Source organism: Diadema setosum, chromosome 7, assembly GCF_964275005.1.
Source record: "Diadema setosum chromosome 7, eeDiaSeto1, whole genome shotgun sequence".
Lineage (NCBI taxonomy): Eukaryota > Metazoa > Echinodermata > Echinoidea > Diadematoida > Diadematidae > Diadema > Diadema setosum.
Window position 1 is genome coordinate 24709578 of NC_092691.1, and position 22378 is coordinate 24731955.

General features: G+C 38.4%; 1 protein-coding gene across 1 annotated transcript in view; it reads left to right on the forward strand.

Moving 5' to 3' along the window:
• The window catches only part of LOC140230469 (high affinity cAMP-specific and IBMX-insensitive 3',5'-cyclic phosphodiesterase 8B-like), an 81106-nt gene extending 61558 nt beyond the window's left edge, over positions 1-19548 (forward strand). The window contains exons 9-20 of the mRNA XM_072310624.1: positions 1068-1141; positions 2566-2727; positions 7153-7185; positions 11342-11399; positions 12557-12692; positions 13355-13553; positions 14418-14548; positions 14950-15036; positions 16445-16586; positions 17927-18094; positions 18679-18808; positions 19134-19548. Coding sequence (XP_072166725.1) covers positions 1068-1141; positions 2566-2727; positions 7153-7185; positions 11342-11399; positions 12557-12692; positions 13355-13553; positions 14418-14548; positions 14950-15036; positions 16445-16586; positions 17927-18094; positions 18679-18808; positions 19134-19267 — 1454 coding nt within the window. The 3' untranslated portion in view covers positions 19268-19548. The remainder of the gene's footprint in view (positions 1-1067; positions 1142-2565; positions 2728-7152; positions 7186-11341; positions 11400-12556; positions 12693-13354; positions 13554-14417; positions 14549-14949; positions 15037-16444; positions 16587-17926; positions 18095-18678; positions 18809-19133) is intronic.
• Positions 19549-22378: the final 2830 nt, after the last annotated feature.

The following is a 22378-nucleotide window of genomic DNA, read 5'->3' on the forward strand; positions in this document are numbered from 1 at the left end:
TCGAGCTGACATCCGTGAAGTGTACTATTTTGCATACAAACAACACACATGCGCATTCATATTATCACTGATACCCTGTATGTAGTCAGCTGTGTAGTTTGTTAGGCAGATGAGACTCGAATTCATCAAAGAAAATGGTTGTATTGTGTATAATTACTCTCCTATCTCGATAGGACAGTGGTGTAGCTGCTCATGTTGTAGCATTATTCCAATGTCGAGAGAATGCAAAAAAAGTCGTTCAGCCAATGACAAAGACATTCAAGTTTAGGATATGCGTATCACAGAACTTGAGCATACTGCATACAACATAATTTGGAGAATGTTTGTAAGTTTTTATGTTCAGCTTTGTTGTCCCAAGGTTTCTCAGCCATACAGGGCACCTTTCACAATCTTTTTTTTTTTTTTTTTTTTTTTTTTTTTAAATCTGAGATGGACGAAAAAAGAAACCAAATCCTCACTAGTGAGCGTACGCTTAATGAGCAGAACATGATGTTCTTAAGGTTGGGCGTCAGTGACGTCTGATCTGCTGCTGACACTCCCTCATTACCATATTCACGATTGCAGATTCGCACTTTTTCAATTGAAATATACAATGATGTATATGCACTTGTTTGGTGATCCAAAAGTTTGTTTTTGGTGAAAGTAGTTCTTTAGAGATACCAACAACAACATTTTTTTTCCCCCAAATTTGTGACGACTGCCTTACTTTAATCTCTGGGATTTAGGACCATTTTAGCATACTAATTATGTGGAAATGAGCTGCTTGGTGGAGGTCTTTGCTCTGCGAGTGTGTTTCTAGTTGTTCTTGCATGTAGACTGGTTATCCAAGACATCTGCTTCTTTCCTCTCTCATCTTTTCTAATCACTTGCCCTGAGAAGAATCTCATTTATCTAGTTCTTATCTTCCCAAATAGTTTTCTCTCCACTCAAAGCTTTTCATTCACCAATAATACGTCATGAAATTCTACATTTACAGAGCTCTTTCTTCTTATAATGTGGTATGTAAATTTCTTTCCTGTTCTCTTTTTTTTTGTGTGTGTGTGCGTCACACATATCCATCTCCGCAGGTCATCAAGCTTTGCATCGGAGGCAATCTGTTGCTAGGATACACTCAATGACAATAGAAGCTCCAATAACGAAGGTGGGTTCGTTGATGGGTCCAGCAGGGGCTGCAATCAGATACCTCAATGGCCTCTTCAAAGGAGTAATTAGTGCGGCGTGTGATGTAGATTGTGTTCTGGGACGCATTATTGGCCGTCACTTCCTTTAGATTATCAGTGCAGAGAGAATAAAGATGAGAGAGGGAGGAGGAGGGAGGGAGAGACAGAGAAAGAAAAAAGAAGGAAAAGAGGGTTGATAAGCAAACAATTTAGGCTGAGCGGAAGTGCTGGAAGCTATTTTTTTGTAGCCAACTATCAGAATATGCAGGATGTGGGGAAACCCCCCCCCCCCCCCCAGAAAATTATCTGTTTATCTTTCTTTTTCATGGCAGCACAGGTTGTCATTTGATATTTCTACATTTGATATTAATTTATGTGGTCTGTGTCTTCTGCCTGTGAAATGTGACGAACCCGAAATACGTATGTGGGCTGAGTAAATGCAGAAATATTCATGGAATATGTCAGTGAAATTTTGAGGAAAATCTGATGATCAGTTGAAAAGTTATCAATTTTTCAAGTTTTGCTACTACCAAAACTAAGTAAGCTATTTGTGTGTAGCCTCCTGTCAGTAAAAAGCTTTGGGATATCAAAAAAATTGACAAAATATAATTTTTGTAATGAAAAGTGCACATTCCCTCCAACTATTACTGCCATCTATGCTGAGGGTAATGTAATTCCCCATGCCTTTTGAAACTGATATGCCGAGTACTCTTTCATTATGCTAGAAAAATGAAAATATGATGAATTCTCTTTATAATTTTGTTATGTATCAGTGTACTACTGTAACATGACAAGTTGTTGTAGTCTTCTTATCCAGGAATGGCTGTTGGTGCATCATTATCAAAACTTTAAGAATTTAAAACTTTTAGATGGAATATCCAATTTTCCTCAAACTTTCACTGATGCGTTCCACTGCTATTTCTGCAATCACACAGTTTGTGTGGAAAGTTATAGGACCGTAGAGTTTCCATTTTGTTTAAAAGTGATGTGATATTTGCAACCATTATGGTATGTTTGCCTTTTTACCAAGAGTACACAGTTTGAAACCAAATGCTGATGTAGTATTATCTAATATTACAGTGCTGCTTTTTACCGTACGAGTAGGGCTTGATCCAGTATTCTGTGTCAGAGATATTAAGTTAGAACGAACTGTTCTGTACAAATCGAGATAGTTGCATTTGAAGCACTGTTTCTGACATTTTTCCAGTTATGATAGGAACGTAATTCATGGGGATGTACAGAGGGGGCTGTTGTTACAACTGTTCTTGTAAGCTTTGTAAATCTGGCTAATTTTGCATTGGCGGTAAAAGTTTGTAGCAATCATATTCTTAGCATATCTCCTACGCAGCAGTAGACTGTAGGTAGTTGACGTGTACTTACTGCTTGGTTTCTGTGCGTCTCTCAGGTCATCAACATAATAAACACTGCCCAAGAAAATAGCCCGAGCACTGTGGTCCAAGCCTTGGACCGAGTCCTGGACATCCTGCGGTCATCGGAACTCTATAACCCGGTGCAGGTCAAGGAGGATGACCAGATAACTACTGACCTTGTTGGTGGACTCATGGCGGTAAGCGATGTGACTCATCCCTTTGAAATACGTACTTGACCATTTCACTACAGTGTATTTATTGTAGTACTTTGCTGATATTCAGACTTTTTGTGTGTGTGTGTGTGTGTGTGTGTGTGCGTTCATCTTTGCCAACACTCCTCACAAATGTGATCACCCATTCACCCTTACAGAAATGTTGCCTGTATGTGTCTCACCATGCAAGACCTATGTATTGTCATTCATGACCCTTCATGGTATGCACACATCACCTCACACTGCTATGTAGCACATGCACACATGTCACATTTGTGCAGAGTGCACAATTTTGACAAAGATAATGTAGGCAAGACAAAAGAAGTTGTTCAGTAGTCCAGTGCTCAATGAACAGGCAAAACATATGGGTCCTGTAGATTCATAGTGATATCACTCTTTAGTTTGTCTTTAACTGTGTGGTCAATGTATGGATGACTAAAAAGAATTAATCATTTCAATAGATTTAACCCCCCCCCCCCAAAAAAAAAAAAAAAAAAAAAAAAATCCCTTAATTTTTCCAAGGAACTGTCAAACAATCGCTGCCATTGACACTACACCATAGCTTTCATGGTTTTCTTTTATTATGAAAAAAAAAAGTAATTTGTTCAATGTTCTCCCGTTTTCCTGTAGTGTCCATTATTTTATGTGATATTTCGGCATCCTCATATTCAATTACATTAATTGTGGTCACACTCACGTGCCCAAGCTGCTTACCCACCCATGTGTATGTGCCCTCCCTGTGACCCATTCCCACATCTCCTATCCCTCCCCATGAAATCAGAAAATAAACACATGAAATGGCAGCTTTACCCTCTTAGCCCAAAGGGGGGGGGGGGGGGCTAAAATAGCCCCATGAACACTTTTTATGATCATTTTTCAACAAAAATGAATGTGTGTTTGTTTTTTCTCAGATGACATCAGTTGTGATGATCCTAACTATCCTACATAACAAAACAAAAAAAGCAGTCAAAAACAAAGAAACACATAAGATTTCTGCCCTGATAATCAAAATTCAAAAATTCAGAATTGCAAGAAAAACCAGCATATTTGCAAAATTATTTTACAATCAAAAATCTAAAATTTAGATGCAATTTGATTAAGTTGTCTTTTAGATTACATGACAAGCTGCAAACAAGAGAAATTTGATTGCATTTCCTTCGTAAATGGTAGAAACTAAAAAAAAAATAGCCTTCTTTGAAAAAAACATAAAATCTGCATAATTAGACAGAAGAATAAGAATAAGAATAGAAATAACAAATTTAACTATGTGTCCTCGTAAAATACAATGTATACGATGGGACATGAACACACTAACTGAAGTCGTGGTTGGTCTATGAATGGCCAAGATCTGGGGTAAGGCAAACTAGCCCCTCATCTTATGCAGCTTCAAAATAGTGCAACTGTGTATGGTTAAAGAAAGAATCTTTTTGTACCTATTCCCCTTGCGACACATAAGCATCTACAGCGAGTGATCTGTGTGAATGCCCTCCGTTTGTACCTAAAACCCATTAATGCTCCAATATGAGTGTTACCCAAGGACCCTGATCATGCTTGCTGGTTTGAGTCTGTTTGAATAACATCCTTTCCCCCAGTGGAACGGCTCTGTGTTCTCGGCACTTGAAAGCCCAGACGCCTATCAAATCAAGTCACTTAGCGCATAATGGCCTCCGCAGTAACCCTACATCCTGACGTATGTGTGTGATTTCCATCAGGCCAGATCATTGTAAAATATACGGCTACATGTTAAAGTAATTTTATGAATATATATGCATTATTAGACTATGGGGAAAGAGGTAATAAATCTGTCCATAAAACCATAGATATATGATTCATTGTTGTACCACTTTTCAAGGAAATGTTGAGAGATGGCATAAGATGTAGCATGTGTAGTTTTACGTTTGGTTGTTGGGTGGAGCATGGATTTGTGTGAAAGTGATGATTACATAGTGTGAACTTTATGTACATGTAGGCGGCATTGGAAACAACAACAACAAGAACCAAACAAGTGTTCTCTGCCCTGGTCTTCCTTTTTTTTTTTTTTCCTCTCCAGTCCCGTTATAATGATAGTATTTAGAATTAGTGATCAAGAGTTAATGTGAAAAATGGCTGCTTTGCTGAAAATGTGACATGCTTTATGTTGATTGTAATTTTGTCAGAAAGGGGCTGCATTCAGTAGCTGTAATTTGATAGGCCTACAATTTGCTTTTTTAAACAACAACAACAACAAAAGAGAGTTTAACAATGGTACAGGAGTTTTCCCATGCACACTTCACCCAAAAAGGTTGGGCAAAAGGAAAAACTTTTCAAAATTCTACAACAAGCCCATTTATAGCTAGGATGTTTTTATTTGAAACTATGGTTTTATTCAGCAGAAGCTGTGTTGAAGAGCAGGTAACAAGCGATTTTTCCACACTGCAGCTGAAATAGAAATTAGCATATTTTGTACATCTTCCTTCAGCCCCCTAGTTTGTGATAAAATCTGATTTTGAGGAGGTGTTTGCAATTCTTTGTGTCTGATTTTACTCTCTTGTTTTTCAGAGGCAACTTGAACAGTGCACAGTATTGCATTTTAGATTGATGTATGCAATCCCAGTAATGTTTGAAGCACTACATCTATGCAGTGTTTGCTAGGGAACACCTTATGCATTGACCTAATGGTAGTCTAATAATGAGATTCTAAATTGTTGCGTATAATGCATGCATATCTATGCATGATTTTGTTGTTGTCATTATTGAGGTTGATAAACCTCCTACCCTACTGAAGTCATATATTCTCGCCATGTATGGTAAGCTATTTTTGAAACATCAAAGTAACTATGCTTCCACCTTCCGGGACTTTGTTTGTGACAAAACCTCACTGAAAGAATCTGTCTTTCGAGCGTAATCGCGCCTGTGAATGAAGTTGGAGGTGGTTCTTTAACTCAAGCTTTGCACCCGTTTGGGTGTCATCTGCAATAAGAGTGTTGGTGTGCTAAATAAGTAAAGATAATTCCCGTAAAAGATATCAATGGCATATTATTCACTCTTTTTTACCTCACCTTACCCTACAATTATTCTGTACCTTCAAGGGACCAGTACTAATGAACAAAATATGAATCGATGGAGAAAGTTATGAAAGTGAGCAATATGTAAAATATTTAACTTCATGTCATACTTATGTTCACCAATCATTTTTGTCTTCAAACGTGGTATACCAGGCTGCCATGTATGAGTTGACGCTCCAGGGTACTGGTATGCCAGGTTCCTGTAAGGAACTGGTTAAGATTTGAAAACTGTTTAGAGGAGGGCAAGTACTTAAGGATGTTATGTTTTTGGTCCAGTCATTACAAACGTTTATCTTAAATATATCGCAAAGCATTCCGGGATCACAAGGAATTCTAAGGATATTTATCATTTTTCAAACCCCCAAAGAATGACAAGCTAACGACCTTTTTCGTAGCGTGAAATTTTTGCAAATTGCCACTGGCATTCAATGCATATACATGTAGTGTAGACAAGAACTTCCATATATGCATTTTAATTTCTCAAATATTGGCTCTCGCGAAATTCACAAAATTAAAATGCATGCAAAGTATCCTTGTTCTTCAGTAGTTGAGGCAATAAGAGTTCTTGTATTTTTGGGCCGTGCTGAGATAGGTAAAGTTGCAATGCACATACTCAAAAGTAAGATAGAGAGATAGATGGATAGATAGATAGATAGATAGATAGACAAAGGTAGGTAGGTAGGTAGGTAGGTAGGTAGGTAGATAGATAAAGGTAGGTAGGTAGATAGATAGATAGTTAGATAGATAAAGCAAGCAATGGGTAAAGAGAGACACAGACAGAGATAGAGAGAGAGGAAGAGAGAGAGGTAGAGAAGAGGGAGAGGGAATGAAACAGAAATGGACTTCATCCCAGAGCTGACAAGGCACGTGGGATGCTGGAAGTATGGCTGTTGCCATGACGTCATCATCAATGGACATTGCGCTTTACCATTTCCGCCGCCTGTGAGAAGTTGAGGCATGGGTACAACATGCCAACCACTCTATATGCAAAAATTCACTCTTTCTCTATGTACGGTGGGGTCTTACTCACAGTATGTAACACTCATCACCATGGCAACCGTCTGGTGATGTGCAGTATGTCTGCACACACACTGCACATCACCAATATCAAATCACATTTCTGCCATTTGTTTGCATTACATTTGTGTACAAATGTATTATGAATAGACAGAAAAATGTGTTTGTTACTTTTTGCGTGTTTATTTTTTATTTTTTGGTGTTGGTCAAGTCATTTTTTTTTGTTTCTTTTATCATGCAATATTCAAATCTAATGTCCCCTCACCCATCACCTTGTGCCTCATCCCTGAATGCACACCCTCTTTTGCATCATGGCCGGACCGTCACCATGGCCACCATCATCAAACAGGGTCGTAATGCGAGCTTGACCTCGCTGAAAGAGGTATACTAACTGCTTACTTGGATGCTACTTCATATTGGTGTGTGTGTGATTTAACATCATTTCACCCTCATGGAGACTTCATTGACAATTGCAAAGATTTTTCCCTCCCCCACAATAATGTTTGTGGTGGCAGATATACTGTATATGCTGAATACTTTGTGAGGTTTTTACTTTTGCGAATTTCGCGAATCGGGTGCTATTCGCGAATTCAAAAACACGAAAATATGAACTCTGACTCTGACATGAACGTGACGTGCACGCAAACATGACTCCGTTCAGTATTGTGCTCCACAATCGTGAATTTAACCACTTGCGGAATTGTTAGGAAGTCCTGATTCACGAAAAATTAGACTCGCGAGATATGTGGCGGATACAGTACTTGCACGCAGAGAGCATAAAGTGCGTACATCTGAATTTATGCAGGATGATATGCGGGATAACTTTTACCATTTAGTGATGTGCACTTGGTGCGGAGAACACTGTTTTCGTAGTGTCTGTACGTCAGCCTGCATTCGTGGGGCGTGCCTCTGTTGTTTGCCACCATCAGATTTGCAGTTGTCAATGAAGTGTATTGGTGTGTGAATCTCTCCTTCGCCCCGGTCTTTTTCTTAACTGGCTTTATAACATCCAATTACATACTTCAGTGCATGCTTCCCCAGTCTCTGCATACTTAGCCACATGATGAGCATGCTGCCTTCAGCTCGTTTCAACATCCTCCTTTGAATTTGAATTATTCTTGCCTCATTCTGCCTGATGTATCATGCTTGCATACATACATACTTTATTTGCAGTCTTTCCTATTTTGGTGTACTCCAGTGTGCAATGAATAAATGTCTGAGTGAAGTACATTGATAGGAGTGCTAGCAAAGAGGAATACATCCAATTTGAGGAATGAAAGAAAAAAAAATTATATAGAGAAAGAAAGCATTTTATGAAAATATTTTTGTTTGTTTGTGGGTGTGTTTTTGTGTGTGTGTGTGTGCAAGCAAGAGATGTATTCATACCATAGGAGGCGTAGATTTTCTGTGACATACTGTATATGTGAGAGAATAGGATGATGTCATGAATAGTCTTAGTCTTAGTCTCTATGCTGAGAAATGAGAAAATGTGAAAACAGGTAAGGGATCATGGTTCAGGCCTGCAGGCAAAATTATTGGAATGATAGAATTATATGAATGGACAGAGGGATTAATGGATGGATAGATGACTGAGTAATTGAATGAGTGAATGAGTGAGTGAGTGTACTAATGATTGATCATTTGACTGGTTGGTTGATTGATTGGTTGGTTGATTGAATGATTGATTGATTGATTGAATGATTGAATGATTGAATGATTGAATGATTGAATGATTGAATGATTGATTGATTGAATGAATGATTGATGGATGGATGGATGGATGGATGCATTGATGAGAGGAAATCCTGAGCAAGACTGGAATGGCATGAAGAGATATTGTTGAATGCACTGTTCAGTTTATACTGCCATCCGAGACACGACACTTGAATTGGCAGATGAATCAAGAGACAACAGTGCAGTTACCGTAAAAGAATGAGTGAAGTGTGCCTTCAAGAAGTCGGCTACTATTAAAGCTGTTGTGATTTTTTGTTTGATGGAATTCTAATGAGTACATGATGATAGCATTAGTACAAATTGAACATTATAAAGTATGTCCTCCAAAAAAAAAATACAATCAGATTTTTTGCACTGATAACTCCCAATATGATTTAACTGTCTAAATGCTACTTCAATGTTTTAAAATACACCATCTTAGCTCTATCTTGTAGAAACCCCATTTAATTTGGTCAAGTGGTCACAGAGAAATGTGGATTATTGTAAAGCATGTCATGAGTCTGATTCTTCCAAGTTTAGCACTTGGATGTTTGTGGAACTGCATATTAATGTGTGAACACAATGGGCAAAACTTGGAGGGAGGGGTTCCTGACATGCTCTACAAAACTCCTCATTTCCCTTTGACCACTGAAGCAAATCGGATGGGGTTTCCTGTAAGATGTGGGCAGTGAGTTATAGTTTCATACCCTGAAAATGTATTTGGATTGATTCACTATCTTTAAAGTTATCATTGCGGAGGGTCCCATTGTAATTTGTTTTAGGACATTATGGTATACAAACTGCTTTAGAATGCATGGATACAATAGTATTTGAGAGAGTGATTAACTGTCGGTGCAGTTTTTTTTTTTTTTTTTTTTATATGGTTCAATGTAGAACATTGCATACAAGTTTTGAAATTCATGGTCATGAAATGTGTTCATGGAATGGAATTCAAAGATCAGATGTCATCTTAGAAGTCAGTGAACCTTTTTCTGAATGTTGATATCCCCAGCAGAGGATATTTACGCAGTTGTCACACTGTCCCGAAATTATGCAAAGATGGATACATGATAAAGGAAATATTCAAATTAGGCTCTTATCATATGAACATCATGTCATTCATGAGGGCATCTTAAGCCATCGTATGACCACAGGTGGAGTTTCTCAGGCTCCAGCAGTAACTTCGTGAGCAGTGGCAAGATCTTCATGTACCCATTGTGTTTCCTTTGTGTGTCCTTCGGGTAGACTTCTTAGTAAAGATTCACGTCTTAGTGTAGCCTTTAATTAGATTAGCTATCGATTTAGCTGTTGATCTGCTTTTGACCAAATTCAGGGACATCTTCGCACAAAATTGAGAATTCCATATTCATATGGCCGTCTTGTGTCAATTTTGAGACAGTGTGATGCCACTCTTATTATTGTAATACTAATCTACTTTAATACAAGTATCAATCTGTGAATTTGATAAATGTTACTGCCTGGATTGCTGTGAGCCCTAATTACTGTTACTAATTACAATCAACGCTGCTGTTTAACCTTCCTTTATTCCATTTTTCATTTTAGCTTTTGCCATCTTAACCAGTTTTCCCCTGTATACTAAAAAGTCTTCCCCCCCCCCCCCTCCCCTTGGGTTTGCCGTGATTCGTTATGAACTACTTGACTTCTGTAATTGCATGCTGGTACAATTTATGGATTTGATTGAATAATGCTTCCACCATGATGAATGCTGGGAGCAGTTTAATTTGGGTATGACCATTTTACTTGATATCTTTGTTTTGTCTGCGTTGTTGGTTGAAAAGCATTCAGACTTCATTGTGTACATGTACTGTATGTAATGCTATAACTGAAGGAAAAAAAAATAATGCTGATCACATTACTGTAAAAGAGAATATTTTCATGTGAGTAATTTTTTTTTTTGCACTCAGCTTGGCAAGATGAATTTCACATGTTTCTAATTCCGCAAAATCAGGATGTTAACTACTGGAACATATGGCATGAAAGAACATTCATGCGCTTTTATTTTCGCGCCAGCTTCTGGATGCGTGAACTGCTCGAAAATTTTCACACTATGAAATTTTCCACTTTTACAGTAATGTAAACACTATTTCAATAGTGACAATCAAAATTGAAGGGCGTGTAGAGCATGATATTATATTAAAATGTTTTTAGCACATTTTGGAAGAAAACAATTTCATTTACTTTTAAAAATTTTGCAGCTGCAGAAGTTTCATTAACAGTGCAAAAATCGATTAAGTTTCTTTCTTTCTTTTCATTTTCTTTCATAACTGTGTGTGTGGCTATGTATTTTGAGCAAGGGTGTGTGATAGGAAGTAGGAATAGTTTGACATGGATCAAATATGGATTGAATGATTGCAAAGCCCTGGCAAAGACATATATCTTGAGACGTATCTAGTGACATGATGAGATTCACAATAAGAACATAGATACAAAGATGTGGAAATAGCGACAACATCAATAGAGACAGATAGACAGACAGGCAGACATACAGACAGACAGATGCAGCAATGAATGATTAGTAGGTATACAGGGGGGGGGGGGGGCGCAGTGAAGAGTGACATCTTGTTCACAAATAAAATCTGTTACTTGTAACTGCTGTCGTGCCAATGTCTGCCTGATGTAGTAGATGTAATGCAATTAGCAGAAAGAAAATCAAATGAAGGGCAAACTGCCGTGAAAAAGATATGACAGATGTCTTTCCATAATGGTTTTCACTTCATGCCTCATCTCATCTTCTTTTTTTCTTGTTTTTTTTTTTCATGTCTTTTTGATTTGTTTTTTCTTGTCTCGTAATGTCTCTCCCGCAGCATGGAGCATTCTCAGGGAAGAGAAAGATGTCTGGTTCTGATGTGGCCCTCTGTAAGAGTGAGTTTCAGATTCCAAACATGATTGCTGTCGTTCTTCATCAGACATTTGTTCCATCATCTGTCTTTTTTATATGATATGTTTCAGCACCTCATGACGATTTAAAAAAAAAAAAAATGAGCAAAATCAAATGGAAATGGAAGGGAGAGCAGACACTCAGGCATCTAGATCTAGCTGGTAATGAAAGGGATGTAATCCCCCCCCCCCCACCCCAAGGATTTTACATAACACTGGCTAAAATTACTTTTGAAACTGTGATCCTCAAGTCACATTTTTTTTTCTTCAAAAAATTTAAAGTAAACATGGAATGTATAAACCTGAAAGAGAGATATATATAGCATGATGGCAAGGGAGGATATAACAAAATAGGTATCATAACATTATTTTAAAAAAAAATCTTTAATGGCGATTAGCAATGTACCCAAGAGCAGAGATTTAGAAAAAAAAATCATATTACTTTATTACCTGTTGTACATGAGATACTGTAGAACGAAAAACATTAACAGCATGAAACTTCTGCAAATTCGAGTCAACAGTCTTTTTGGTGGTATGAAAGTTTTGTGAATCACCACTGGCAAGCATTCAGTGCATTGTGTAGACAAACACTTCAGCGTGCATTTTATTTTTGCAAGTCTCGGCTCCTTGCGAAGTTTTATTAGCATGGAAATTTTTGAGTTTACAGTAGTCCACAAATTAAATTATGGGATGCCAGACATGGTGTGGAGCACAACACATGATCTATACCCTTGCCATTCATGAATGGGACTCATTTAGTATATCTGTTTGGAGTGTATCACTTGAGGACATTTGTAGAGGTTTTCCTGTCCAAAGAACAAAGCTTAAAACATGAATAGCAGAAGTAGAAGCAGTAAGGAAAGATGTTGAGGTGCATCAGAGAGGGGTTATAAACATGGCTGAGAATCAAAAGAGAACAGGACCAGATAACTAATATCTTCTGTTGCCACAAGAGAGTAAACAAACAAACAAACAAACAGAAAGATGCTCTCTGGTATGACCAGGCAGTAGTGAATTTGCAGATACATTGTAGTGTGTGTCAAGTCATAGGACAATGCTGAATCACTATCTGGAACAAGCCCATAGTGAAATGGATGTCTTTATGGTCGCATTCTTGCTTCTTTACCGCCCTGCCGGGACAGGTGTGGCCTCCAACAACAGCCAGTCCTCGCCCCTGACCCACCTGAGTCAAGCTCCGCCCGAAGTGGTGCGCCTCCTGGAAGATGACGCATTGTGGTCGTTTCAGATCCTTGAGGTGGAGAGGATTACCCAGCACAGGTATACATTTCTCCCTATTGCATATTACTGTCAAAACTCAAACGGCAGCAGCGCCGTTTCATGTTTGTAGCTGTGCACTGAAGCTCTATTTGATCATACATAAAAAGCGTGGAGCATTATTTCCATCTTCAAACTACCATAGTTTTGTGGATTTTCTCAGGAGTCATTTGTGGGAAAAGAAATATGAAGTTATAAGTTCTGAAAATGCATTTTTATTGTGAAGTGACAATGTTTTAGTCATGGTAAAAGTGGAAAAAATAGATGCAGTTACCGAGTATATGCTCTCCCCATGTCTGATGCGCAATAACTGCATTCCTGGAAGTTGGCAAGTCGACACTGAAAGTGTGATCCCCCTTGACCTCTGCACGTTACGCATGGTTGCATAATCTCACCTCATTTGCATGTAGAGTATGGCCAGCATACGGACAAGACAACTAGCAGTGAAATGTTTTCATTTATGTGCAAAAGCTCTTATTCTGTCTTTTCACAGTTTATACAGATGTATGTTCTGAGGTAGTGGTGGTAATATATAAATATAAATTGCCAAAAGCATCAATATACCGGATCGCAGAGTTGTCATTGAATGTGCATGTCTTTTTGGGGTGTGTGCAAAATCTAACAGCCACATGCGTGGGCTCTTAATTTTCTTCGATTTTTTCCAGGCCACTCTTATTCACTGGTCTGAAAGTGTTCTCTCGATACGGCGTCTGCAACTTCTTGGGCATCTCGGAGAATGTCTTGCGGAACTGGCTGCAAGTCATCGAGAGCAACTACCACTCCAGCAACCCCTACCACAACTCCACACATGCTGCCGATGTGCTGCAAGCCACTGCCTACTTCCTGGGGAAGGACAAGTTGAAGGTGAGGAATGCCACAAGCCAGATCTTCATGAACTTTCAAATGGTGATACGTTCTCTTTTGTTATAATAGCTGGCATGAGTTGACAATTCCCATGACCATTTGAAATCCATGTTTTGTCCTTTTCTTTCATAGTTTTGTAGTTTGCTGTATGTAATTACCTCTGCCAAGGAGGAGGTTATGTTTTCATGACCGTTGGGTTTGTTTGTCCGTGTGCAAAATAACTCGTAAAGTTGTCAACGGATTTGGCTGAAACTTGCAGGAAAGGTTGAGAATGACACAGGGAACAGATGATTAAATTTTGGAAGTGATCCGGAAATTTTTATAGATTTTATGAAGGATTTTCGATATTTTGGTAAGTAGGGTCGATGAACTTGTGCTAACCAAAGCTTTTACATGTACATTGGGAAATCGGGCAATTTTTCAGCATGTGCACATATGGGAGGAAATCACTTATCTCTATGGAAGACCAAGATCAGTGGTGGAAAGGAGCTGCTTGACCGAGGTCTGCGCTCTCAGAGTGCTTTTCTAGTGTTTTCATTACCGTTGTTTGTTTGTCCGTGTGCAAAATAACTCAAAACGTTGTGCAGGGATTGAGATGAAACTTGCAGGGAAGGTTGAGAATTACACAAGGAAAAGATGATTAAATTTTGGTTGTGATCTGAAAATGTTTATGGATTTTATGAAGGATTTTTGATATTTTGGCAGGTATGGTCAATGAACTTGGGAGTTCAAGCTGTGCATTTTTGAGGTTTTCATACGTGCACTAAACTGTGTGCTCTAGTTTCTGCTAGAGCGATACATGGTCTAAGAAGTTTCAATGAAACGTTCATCTCTAATTTTTTGGTGGGCATCCTTCCTCTCCAGTCGTGCTTCGAGACAGCAGACCAGGTGGCCGCACTCATCGCTGCAGCCGTGCATGACGTGGATCACCCAGGGAAGACAAACTCCTTTCTCTGTAATGCCGGCAGTGAACTGGCTATCCTCTACAATGACACGTGAGTTTTACAATGTCTGCTGTTTGTTTTCTGTAGATTATTAGCATTCAGTTTGTTTCTTCTTTTGTGGGTGTAGGGGGAGGTGAACTTTAGGGTTGTTTGGATGGGGCAACAGGAAAAGAGATGAAAGCTTTTAGTTGACAATTGACTTTGAAGAGAAGAACAACTTTGTACACTTTTAGTGGTTCGGACTTTATGAAAGTAGCAAAGTCTGTTATTCATCTGCATATTTTGTTTAAATTCTACATTTATAAAACATTTTCTTTACATACAGAAGTAGAATGGATCATGAAAAAGAGAGAAATGCATAATTCATGTGATCATTTTACTGTTATTGGTGGTGATTCTTTGTCAAATTGATATCAAGACTTACCACTCATGTACCATTTTCAATTTTCCAGAGCTGTGTTAGAGAGTCACCATTCAGCTCTGGCTTTCCAACTTACCACCAAGGAGGAACGGTGCAACATCTTCAAAGAATTAGACAGGTGAGTAGTTAGTCTCTTTTTCCTCATGCAGGTCTTGAAAAAGACTAGTCTTGAAAAAAAAAAAAGCTTTTTTGGATGACCATCTTTTTTGTAATCTGATGAAAGATGATTCTTTTGGATTGTAGTCACACAATCCATTCTTTATTGATATATTTTATGAGCATTTGCATAGATGTCTATCTGATAAAGGTCAATTAACAATTTACTTTTATTTCCTGTCCATAAATTAAGATTAGAGTCCTAAACTGGATTATAATCTTGAAGAAAATACCCAAGCATGTCATTTTAAAATACTGTGAATGATTTGAACCAGAAAAAGGAAGAAAAAAAAAAAGACACTTTGAATGTCTTTGGTCCTATAGTTCACATGCAGTCCTCCCCAAGAAACTATGTGACCCAAGTGTGAAGGTTTCAGTTTGGAAGATGACGGACAGAATTCTACACTTGATGGAGGTCCTGTAGTTGTCTAATGTAGATGTGAAAGAAGTTAGAGTTATATTGAAAAGTACTGCAATTATGCCCGAGAATGAAGCTGGTGGGTATGACATGTGTGTATTCACCAGTCCCTACCCCATAGAGATTACTCATATCTGAGGGTGTGAGGCTGTAGCAGCATCTCTTTATACTTCTCCTGTCTCTACCTATGTGTCCCTTTCTCACCCTTTCTCGTATACATCTGTCTGTTTGTCTGGTTTGCTGGTGTGTTACTTTCTGTCCTTCTTTCTGTTTGTTTGTCTCACTCTTTCTTTCATCTATCTATCTGTCTGTCTGTCTGTCTATCTATGTATCTATAATCTTTATGTATATCTATCTACTTATCTATCTGTCTATCTATCTATGTAGCTATGTATCTATAATCTTTATGTCTATCTATCTATCTACTTATCTATCTGTCTGTTCATTTATCTATGTGTCTGTCTGTCAATCTATGTATCTATCAATTTATCTATCAACCTATCAAACTTTCTATCTATTTACATGCCTGTCTGGTTTGCTGGCTGGCTCTCTTTTTTAAAAATCTTTTTTCTTGTTTCTTTTTCTCTGTCTGCCTGTCTTACTCTTCTCTTGGCTCTGTCTGTCTGTCTGTCTGTCTATCTATGTATTTATCAATCAATCAATCAATCTATGTATCTTTCAGTTTATCTTTCTATTCATCAATCTTTCAATCTATCGATCAATCTATCTATCTATCTATTTATCTATCCAGCTATGTATCCATCTATCTATCAATTCATTTATCTATTTTCCATCTGTGTACATTCATGTTTGGTTTGCTGACCACCCCTTGTTTTCTCTTCTTCCTTTCTCTCTGTCATACTCTTTCTCTGTAACAAATATCTATCAATCTGTGTGCCCGTGTGGTTCGCTGGCTGACTCTGTCTGTCTGTCTGTCTGTCTGTCTCTGCAGGGATGACTTCCGAGCTTTGCGTCACTCCATCATTGACATGATCCTCGCCACGGAGATGACGAAGCACTTTGAGCACCTCTCCAAATTTGTCAACTGCATCAACAAGCCTGGCGCTCGTGAAGGAGACGACTCCTCCTCCTTGGTATGTGTTTGCGGCGACAGAGAGAGAGATAGATGATAGATAGGCATCGAGATATTGAGGAGGGGAGGGAGAAATATGTGACCCGCTACAACAAAAGGATCCTAAAGTCGCTGACGGCTGAGCCGAGAAAATCGAGTTTGAAGTCACGTCATCAAAATTGGTCAAAACAATCAGATTTCTGTTTTTGACATAATTTTGTAGTCTAATGTTTTGTCTATCATCTGCCGAAAATTCGAAGCTAAATGATTAAAGGAAAGGTAAGAAATTAGCGTTTTTCTGGGCCATGATTTTCCGACTTTCAACGTAACAGAAACGTGTCCGAAGATTTGGATTTAGCGCCACAGATAGACTCCGCCCCTAGCAACGAGGGAGTGATCTTATTGGTCAGTGCGTGGCATCCTGATTACTGATTGGTCGTGCATAGACCGCTGGCGCTAAGCTTGAATGAGCATCGTGGAGGTCGCTAGGAGCGTACCTTCTATTGTCAAGCGGTGAAAACTGTCTCGCCTCCTCTTGATCATAATAGCGTCAGAAGGAAAACTTTGAAGACGTTTTTCTCGAGACTCTGATTTTCTCAACCACTTGACATGCGCTAATTAAATCATCGATATTTCCGCAACCGAGTACTTTTACGAGTTGTGCTATATATGAAATTAAAGAAGAAGAGTAAGGGAATAATGTCATGCTATTTTCAGAAAATTGTCCTCGCCCGACTATCGGATTCTTTTGTTGTAGCGGGTCACATATATTGTCCTTGTGTCATTGAGCATGCTGCATTTGCTATCCTGACTAGAAAATAATATTATGAGCTAGACAAAAAGGTCGCATTTCATGTTGTTTGCTGTTGGTGTCGAATCTGTTCCAGATTTGTATGCAGCTAAATCTTTGCTTTCAGCAAGTCTTGCAACAATGCTTCATATATGCACGCAAGTGCGTGGTATACACATACCCACTAGATATTTCTCCTTGAATGAGGAAGTCAGGCTAATATATATTGAAATATGAATTTCTAAAATTTCTAAGTACTCATAGTGTAATCCTACAAATGTCTGCAAACTTAACAAATCACACACCTGCTGCACAATACTCAGCATCATCCATAGCTCACTTGATGGTGAGTCCACAAGCAGTCGTGTGATATGCATGAGTAAACTGTCTGGTGTGACCCAGTAAAACATCAATAGGTTTGAAGATTTTTGTTGTCCATTAGCATTCCAGTCGCTTGGATATTTCATATCTTACATGCACCCGGCACTGGTAAAAAAGACAACAAGTTGAGATAACACACAGCCCCTAGAGTTGAGTTGATAGGGTATATTTCCCATCCCACCCTCTCACAGCAGAGCGGCGGGCGGAGCACCCCCGACACGGTGGCCCTCTCGACGCCGGAGAACCGCGCCCTGATCCGGCGGATGCTGATAAAATGTGCAGACGTGGCCAACCCCACCCGACCCCTGGAGCTGTGCCGCGAGTGGGCCCGCCGCATCTCCCAGGAGTACTTCAATCAGGTCAGTCGGTTTGGCAATGAGGGTTGTTGATGTTTCTCTTCAGACTAGTACCGACATTATTGAGCCATCTTTAGTAATGGCTCTCGGAATGTAACCATTGTCCCACCGTTTATTCAATGTGGTATTAATTTTAGTCAGCCCACAGACCAGTCTTGGCGGATGAAACTACTCGGTTATAAAAATATACATCCATGACTCCATGAAGGACTGACTGACTGACTGAACAAATGACCAGCTGACCTACAATCCAGCTGACTGACCAACTGACCGACAAACTGATCATCCATCTGTCTAGCTTTAGACTGAATGACATATTGAATTGATTGATAAACTCACTGATGGACTGACTAGCTGACAGTCTTTGGAGGAATGAATGGATGAATGAATACATAAATTAATTGATTAATCAATTAATGGGATATATAACTCTATGCCGCATGGAGGCCATGTGAAAAGATGCCGATTTCGGTTCAACAATTTGGTTGCTACTCTTTAATAAATAGATGGAAAAAGTCTGTGTTGTGTCTTTTGCATGTGATGAAATGGTCAAAACAACCACTTTTCTTCCCCCGCTCTGTCGTTAGACTGACGAGGAGAAGAGACGAGGTCTTCCCGTTGTCATGCCGGTGTTTGACAGGACGAGCTGCAGCATCCCCAAATCACAGATCTCCTTCATCGACTACTTCATCATGGACATGTTTGAAGCGTGGGACTGTGAGTACAGTGTCCTGCCTGACATATCAATCACACTTAAGCTGTTTTACATGCATAGATCTCAAATCAATGTTGATTTCCTTTTGGTGACAGTCGTAGTATTTTTTCAGCAGCTTCGTTAATTTACTCAATTTTATTTGTTTATTTATTTATTATCATTTTTTTTTTTATTTGCACCAAAGGTGCATCAGAATTGATGTAAATGGAAAAGTTATGACCTTGATTTAGCTGCATATTCATTCTTACATTCATTCATTCTGTGACTTGTACTGTGATGGTGAAGGTGTCTATTTGTATTTGTTTTCGTCCCCCCACCCCCTTCCAGCTTTCACTGACAGTCCCGAGCTGATGGAGCATCTCCACATCAACTACACATTCTGGAAAGAAGAAGAGGAGAAGGAACGAGAGAAGAAGATGAAGGAGAAAGAGGAGGAGAAGATGGACGAGGAGAAGGAGTAACAAACAGAGGGCTCTGGTTCCCCCATCGCCGTCAAGACTTTCCAGCAAAATCTTGCGATGAAACAATTGCACGTCGCTGGATGGAATGATGGTGGCAAAATGCACAAGAAGCGATGAGTGATGTATTGCTTTTGACGTAAATATTCAGTCATCATGCATGCAGAAAATAGAGACCACTATGTAATTAAGCTGCCAATGTGTTTTCATACATTCGTTACTGATGATGCGTGCATTTTGTGCAAAAGAGCCGGTATTCACATGTTTGTATTTGTCCAGCGGTAAAGTCATGTCATCTAGGAAATTATATTTTCCAAAATAAGCACAGTTTTGCGGAAAACTTTTGAGTCATGAACCTAAATGAGATGCAACTTACCAATACATATATGATTCAAATGCTGATAAGCAGTGTTACCATGACAACGACCCTCCATGATGCGGGAGAGGAATTCAGGGAGATGTGGTGACTAGTATAGGTGCTCAAAATTAACTCATACAACTACATCCCAATATTAACCTGAGTACAGCAGAGTGTTAAAATTACATTCGGTCACGATTGACTTGAGTTTAACCTTGCATGTGCCAAAGGTCATTGCACGATGTATTATCACTGTTGCACCAATATTATGACGGAAGCAAGGCACTCTCTGTGTTCTGATACTGAATGCAGCAGGTAGAGGCTTCTAAGAAGAAGTCTGGCCTTTGCAGGGTCTTCAAGGTACAAATCACACTGCAGTATACATGTAGTTATTGACATTCTGGTCCATATTGTTTTGTGCTCTTATTGTTTGACATTTCTGTGCTTGATTTCAGCCACTAAATGTCTCTTATGAGTGGAGAAAATGTACAGGTATGTATGTTCAGCAGGGTCGTATGCATTTTGAAACACACATATCTTGGAAAACATGCCCAATTTTTGGACATATGGATTGAACTAATATACCTGGGTCTTATGTAAAATGATTGTGCAATTTAGATGCAGTTTTATGTATCACTGCTTTTTTTTTCTTTGTGCCAAAAGAATGAGGAAATATATGATTTGCTACTAGTATACAAATATACCTTGCCTTGAGAGTTTTCTGGTTAAAATTATGGGCAGAGGTGACAAAAAAAAAAATATTCACTTGAGGGGCGCAGCCGCGAAGTGAATAGCTCTTTTATAGGCACCACGGCCTGTAGTTTTAACCAGAAACGCGAAATTAGGCAATGTATATTTATTGTATATTTTGAATAAAAAATTTAAACAAAAGAAGGGAGAAATGGAAAAAATAAGAGGCGAGAAGTTATGTGGTGGATGCGATGTTGTTAAGGGACCCTTACACTTGGAAGCAGCGCATGATGTCAGAACTGCTTTGTGATGTTACAACTGTTTTGTTCGAAAATGTTACATTTCACATAGTGATGGTACAAGCAGTGCGCAATGTCAAAATTGCTTTGTGGCGTCACAATTTTCCTGTTAGAAATTGTTACATTTCTCAGAATGACATTTTGATGAAGTGCACGATATCAAAATTGCTTTGAGATGTCATAATTTCTTTTTAAATTGTTACATTTCACAGAGTGACGGTACAGAGCTGCGCACAATTTCAGGAATGCTTTGTGACATCATTTTGCTAATAGTATACTATTTACAAAATGTCCTAGAAGTGACATTATTTTGCAAATAGTACTTCTCTGAGTGTCAAGCATGCCAACATTCTGACATAGCTGAAAATACCAATAATCTTGTGAAGCCCTTTCAACCAATTACTAGAGGATGAACATTTGATCCAAAATATAATGTATAATATTCAAGTGTATAGGTTGAAGCAGAGAGACAGACAGAGAAGGAAAAGGAATATATAGATATATATTTTTTAGTGTTTGTTTATTTGGAGCACTATATTGGATGCAGTACTCTGTTTCATAAGCTGCTGTTTCAGAAATCAAATGAAATTAATAAAGATATATATATCTAAATTAAGATCAATAGTAATTTGTATGGTGACAATGATTGTAATGTTATTGTCAATGATGATAATAATAGTGATACTTATAACAATAGTAATGATAATGATGATAATGAAAATACTCCGACTAGTACTACTACTATTTACAAGTATATTTATAATAAAGATAATAATAAAGCCATAAATCATAACATATATATTATATAATACAGTAATGATAATATCAATGACAATAATGTTATGACAAAATAATAAAAATAGTATTAGTATTACGATTTAGAAGACTTGGTGAAGTGTGTTACAAAGAGTAACAGTGCAGTAGCAGGTCTCTGAGCTATATCAGCCCTTGATTCTACAACTTTGATCTAAATCTAGTTCTCTCATTTCTCTGAAGGCCACCGCACACTATATGACTTTCGGTCGCACAGCTGACTGACTTTCAATCTGAAATAAATATGAATAGCCTCAGAAAAAAACATGCTTGTTTATTTCAGATCCAAAGTTGGTCAGTTGTGCGATCAAAAGTCGTATAGTGTGCTGTGGCTGTAAGACTTTGTATCTGAAAGGAGGAAAAAGATGGATGTTTAAATATTTTTGGAGAAACAGTAGATTTTGAAGGATCACTCTTTCCTCTCTCTCTCTCTTTCTAATCTGAATGGAGTGTAGATTTTGCTCAGTTTGACAGTTTTTTTTTCTTTCTTTTTGTTTTTACATTTTACTAGATATCTGCACTTTTCCTCAAGTTAGCAGCAAAACTGGCTTGTGAATGCACAGGGTAGATTAATGTACATACAAAGTAGATTTATATCTGACTGCAAATCTAGTCATCAGAATTGATCAGACGCTGGTTCCACATAATTATTTTATCTTTTGCTTTCCCCCTCATCCTTCCTGAGGAAAACTGATTTAACTTCCTTGTTTGTGCTTCTCAACTCAAACTTTGACTTTCATTTTATCTTATTTCTGTATACGGCAAATATTTCGTGAGGTTTTTATTTTCACAAATTTCGCGAGTCAGGTGCTGTTTGCGAATTTAAAGACACGCAAAAATATTGACTCTGATCCCGACATGAATGTGCCGTGCATGCATCTCCATCGCGTACTGTAGATTATCTACTCTGGTTGCGAAATCAACCACTCGCGAACTTGTCAGGAAGTTCAGGCT